General features: G+C 30.6%; 1 protein-coding gene across 1 annotated transcript; it reads right to left on the bottom strand.

Moving 5' to 3' along the window:
• Positions 1-4,467: 4,467 nt before the first annotated feature.
• LOC128132828 (uncharacterized) lies at positions 4,468-5,592 on the bottom strand. Its single transcript, XM_052769817.1, has one exon. It carries the CDS (start codon positions 5,590-5,592, stop codon positions 4,468-4,470), a length of 1,125 nt encoding a protein of 374 aa, XP_052625777.1.
• Between the last annotated feature and the right edge of the window lie 408 nt (positions 5,593-6,000).

Genomic DNA, 6,000 nt, shown 5'->3' with positions numbered 1-6,000 from the left:
TGGCAGCAATGGACTTCGTGCCAATTCCTTAGGTCAATCCTTAGGAGTGAATGAATAAATGATAGTTGATTCTTAGGGTAAAACCTTAAGAGTAAAGGATATAATGGGGATGGGTAATTGGGTTGTTTGTTTAATGATTGAATATAATAATTGTATTATTATGGGTTGAAAACCCTATATGCTCACCAGGCTCCCAAGCCTGACCCACTCAGTTTTCTTTGCATTATAGGTAATGACACAAGAGTATAAGTTGGTGGACTTGACGAGAGGTTTTGGATTATAGATCAGTAGTTATAAATAACTATTGTAAGGTCTATTTTATATTGTTTATGCTTTTGGTCTGTATCGGAACATGACATCCCGAGGTTTTATTATTTAATGAAAATACATTCTCTTTGAGAAATGTTTTGATAAATGGTTATCATATTTTATTTTGGGAACAAATTCCACAACCGTTTTCTTTAAACGATCACTCTGATTTTAAAATAAATCATAAACAAATCGGTCTTTTCTGGCCGTGAAATTGGGGATGTCACATTATTAGTACGTTTTACCTTTAGATAGTTATCTTGAAGAAAGTAACTTATAATTTCTACAAGTTTATGCTTTTCTGAGGATCAAGTTAAGAACGTAAGACTTTATGAAATTAATTTTTTTTACTCGAGAAAAACTCAAGCCTTAAAAGTTTTGATGGAATGCCTTACCCTGATCACGAGTTTGTATCTTCTTCAAATAACCGCTTAATTAGCGAGGAGGTAGATTTTGACAGGACGACAATATAGAACGAGTTTCATCAGCTACTTGATTCATTAACAATTGAACAAAGAAGTGTTTTTGATGATATTATGACAAATAGTCAACAAAAGAAAAGAGACGTCTTTTTTGTTTACGGTTATGGAGGTACTAGGAAAACGTTTCTTTGGAAAACATTATTTGCTGCCATATGATCAGAAGGTGAAATTGTGTTAAATGTTGCTTCAAGTGATATTGCTTCATTATTATTGACAGGAGGTAGGAAAACACACTCTCGCTTTATAATCCCTTTAAATCTTATCGATGATTCTTTTTTTTTCTATAACGCTCGATAGTGATGTTGCCGAATTGTTAAAAAAACATTATTGATTATATGGGATGAGCCACCTATGAATCACAAGCATCCATTTGAAGAATTAGATAGATTTTTGAATAACTCAATACTGTCATTTGGAGGAAAACCAATTGTTTTTGGAGGTGATTTTAGATAGATTCTACATGTTGTTCCTAACGGAAGTGGACAAGACATCGTGAATGCTTCATTAAGCTCCTCCTATATTTGGTCAAATTGAAAAGTATTAAGATTAACAAAAAAAATATGAGGTTAAGTATTCAAACATATGATATTGAAGAAACAACGACATTCAAAACTAGATTTTAGATATAGTAGAAGGAAAGCTTGGTGGTTTAAACGATGGTGAGACAATTATTGATATCTCGAATGATCTTCTCATTATTAATTCATCAGATTCTATTGGTTAAATAACTACATTTTTTTGTCCTTGTATTATTGAAAATTCCAAGAATCCGATGTTTTTTCAATAAAGAACAATCCTTGCACCAAAAAATGAAGTCGTTCAAGAAATAAACAATTGTTTGTTATCATTATTTCTAGGATAAAAAAGAGTACTTATGTTCGGATAGTCTTTGTCATTCAGATTTTGTACATGATTTTTGACGAAACTTTATACTCACCTGATGTTCTAAATGACCTTAAACCTTCAAGTTTGTTGATTCAAAAATTTGTATTAAAAGTCCTTGTTTTGGTTATGTTATTGATGAATATTGATAATAAATGTGGTTTGTTGAGGTTACGAGTTATAATATTAGGTAAGCATGTTATAGAAGTAGAGATAATTTCTGGAAGTAATATATGAAACCGTATGTTTATTCCAAAAATGTCATTAACCCATTCGGATAAAAGGATTCCTTTCACATTTCAAAGAAGATAATTTCCACTTGATGTATGTTTTTCCATGACAATAAATAAAAGTCAAGGACAATCGCTATCAAATGTTGGTTTGTTTTTTAGACAACTAATATTTACTCATGGGCAGTTTTACGTTGTATTTTCCAGAGCTAAAAGCAAAGACAAATTGAAAATATTAATTTTAGACAATAATAGTAACCTTACCAATAAAACTTCTAATATTATGTTCAAAGAAGTATTTGGAAATTTGTGATTTATAATAATAAATTAGAATACCTAATTACTAATTTTAGTACGTTGAGTTCAATTACATACTTATTCAACAAAGTCTTTTTAATTATTTAAAAGTATTACTTTAATAATTGTTTAATATTCACAAGTTGATATTAATTTTTTTATAAACCCGTATAATACACGGGTCTCACACCTAATATATATATATATATATATATATATATATATATATATATATATATATATATATATATATATATATATATATATATGTATATATTTAAGAAAAATGAATATACCCTAGAAGGTATATAGGCTTAGGTATCCAAACCGATTATACTACGTTACTTTTGTATCATATATGCATGATAATCATCTAAAATTTCTAAAATTCAAATTCTAACTTGATTTATTTCCAATATTTTTAGAAATTTCACCATCATTTTCTCTTATATAATTTTCATTTGCAACTATAATATATATAGCATGATAGGTGTTCGACATAAATATTTGATGTAAGAGAAAGATAATAGTGAAAAATCTGAAAATCATAGAAAGCTATCTAAATGAATATGGTTCAAAATAAGTCTAATTTTTGCACAATATTCACAATATTTCACCTTTCAAGTAATTAATGGTTACCATTAATTACAATGTCCATAATACGAGTTAAATACAAATACGACTAACATAAACAGAAATAAAACATAGAAATGTTTTTGGCTATATAATAACCTTACTTCCCTGCTTTTCTACTCATATTTCTTTTTCTTCTCTTAAAGTTATGGCTTTATAGAGTGTTATTAGCACCCAAGAATACCTTGAACTCCATTGGGGATTGCGTCATTTCTTATAATATTTTTCACTTTGGTTGAACCTTTCTTCATGATCACCAATGTGATATTGGTTATGATTCTCACATTGTAATGGTAAATTTTTAAGCGACTAGGATGTTACATTTTTTCTCTTCTCTTTTAATATTTGTTATGTAAATTTCATGAAATCCGAAAAGAATGCATATGTAGGAGGGTTGGTTCAACTTTAGATACTACGATCGATAACACTAAAGAGGCAGATGATCGTTAACCGGTGTTGAGAAGATCTAACTACCTTTTTAATTATTTTGATTCATGCTTTGTATAATCTATTTTTATATTCCTATTCATTTTAGTTTTTCAGGTACAAAGTACGGAAGGGGGTTCTCAGTGTACTAACAAAATCAAATGTAGGTTTTCCAAAAATGTATTTGAAAATTAATATCATATTTACTAATCGATATACTAAAACCCTTGATGATATTTATGTTTAATGAAATATTTTATATAATTTTACTCATAATTTCAATGTTCAATACTTGAAAGGTCATATCTAAAACTTTGGATGTTTTTGTCTAATATAAGTAGTATAATACAAAGTCTATCTGGTTATTTATCAATATTTCATTCAAAAAAACTTTATTTTTTGTCTAAAAAATATTACTAGATAATAGAAAGAAAATGTTAATTAGTATTTTAATTATATCAATGTTATTAAAAATTATAATATGTATTGGTATAAAAATATAAAAGTAATGTTTAAAAAACGTCCGACTATATTAGATAGTATTAAAATACCAATTAATGATTTTTTTATTGTTTGTTAATTCAGTTAACGCCCAAAAAGATGAATAAAATGTTAAATTTCAACATATTTTAAAATTTTACCCACAATTATTTTAACCGGTTAACGACATTCTTGCGCAACGCGCGAGGTTTTGCCTAGCGTGTGTGTGTGTGTGTGTGTATATATATATATATATATATATATATATATATATATATATATATATATATATATATCCTCCCTAGTAAATAAAGAACTTTTTTGCCACGTGTCATGTTCTTATTGATTTTGCCACATGTCATTTTGTGGTGATTTTCAAATAATTTTTTTCCATATGACATTTTATGGTTTTTTTTTTCATTTTATTAATTTCCACATAATATGTAAATGTACTAATTGCAATAAATTTAATAAAATTATGTTTTTTTTTTCATTTTTTTTGGTTTTTTTTTTTCATTTTTTTTGGAAAACGGCAAATATATAAGAAAACCACATCAAGGAGATGTGGAGAACAAACAAACAGTACAAAAGAAAAATGAGAAAACAAACGAAGAACAACAGGGAAATTGAAAACAATTACAAACTGAGAAAAAGACTAATATTCCAAACTCTCCAATCCATTTTTTTGAATAAACCTCTATGCTTGCACCATATGAATGTTGTTGCTTTTATTCTTTCCACGTGTTCGCCGAAACTATTGGAATTTTTTCAAAAATCCTTTTGTTCCTATCCATCCATATGAACCATAAAGCTCCACATAATATTGCATTGAGCAGTCTTCTTTTATATTTACACTTCGACCACCGTGAGATGAACAAGAGCATATTATCCACCGAAAGAAATCTGTCACATCTAATCTCGCACCACACCAGTATCGAATCCATTATTTCCTTCGCCACAGGACAAGTTAACAAAATATGTTCGCATGTCTCCTCCTCTGAATTGCATACACCACACATAGTATTTGGAATTATGATACCCCTGTTTTTTAATTCCACAGCAGATGGAATTCTACCGAGTTTTGCTCTCCAGATGAAACATAGAATCTTAAAGGGAGTCAACTTATCCCAAGCAAATGGTCCGTCGTTGACGATATATCCCGCCAATTCTATTCTCTCCCGTAACAGACAGACCATAAACCTTCCATCTCTCACAATGTCAGATTCCCAACACCGATCTATTGAATTCCAGGACACAATTTCCTTTGGATCAATGTTATATTGCATATAACGATTTCGTGTTTTTATAATATTTTTCCACACGCCGGTGTTGGATCTATTAGCGAAAACACACCAATGCCTCCCTTCTAGATTATGGATACTTCGAATTACTTTGGACCACATAGAGGATTCATCCGCTTTCAAGCGCCACATCCATTTGGCTAACAAAGAAATATTCGTAGCTTTAATGGACCCAAGCCCAATGCCTCCAACCTTCTTTGGTGCTATAATTTTATCCCATTTGACCCAATAAATACTCTTTTTGTTATACTCTCTACACCAAATGAATTTCCTCCTAATTTTTTCAAGTGTGTCTAGAACGCCATTTGGGATTACAAATATAGACATAAAATATGTTGGGAGATTACCCAACACCGCATTTGCAAGTGTTACTCTACCACCAAAGCTTAATGCTTTCACTTTCCACGTAGACAACTTGGAGTGGAACTTTTCAATGATCAGCCTCCATGCATTCTTTTTATTCATATTCTCACCATCAGGGATACCCAAGTAAGTAAATGGAATCGATGATGGCTCACATCCAAAAGGGGCAGACCAATTCGAGATTTCCATGAGGGGAGCACCCACACCAAACAATTTTGACTTTTAGAAGTTCACTTTTAATCCAGATGAGATGTGAAAGCATCGTAAGATCCTAGCCAAATTAGCTATGTTTCGCCTAGAACATTCTCCAATGAACAATGCATCATCTGCATAAAATAAGTGTGACACACACAAATTAGAATTTGGGAATTTTATCCCGTCGAACACACCTTTCTCCACTGCCATCTTCATGGCCAAGTTTAATCCTTCCATCGCAATAATAAAAAGGAAGGGGGATAATGGGTCCCCCTGCCTAACACCCTTAGACATTGAGAATTCCTTTGTAGGGCTTCCATTGATGATCACCGAAGCTCTTCCGGATTCTAAGCAGTTACGAATCCAAAGCCGCCATCTCACCCCAAAATTCTTTTGCTCCAT

This window comes from Lactuca sativa, chromosome 3, assembly GCF_002870075.4.
Source record: "Lactuca sativa cultivar Salinas chromosome 3, Lsat_Salinas_v11, whole genome shotgun sequence".
Taxonomy (NCBI): domain Eukaryota; kingdom Viridiplantae; phylum Streptophyta; class Magnoliopsida; order Asterales; family Asteraceae; genus Lactuca; species Lactuca sativa.
This window is presented reverse-complemented; position numbering and strand designations above follow the sequence as displayed.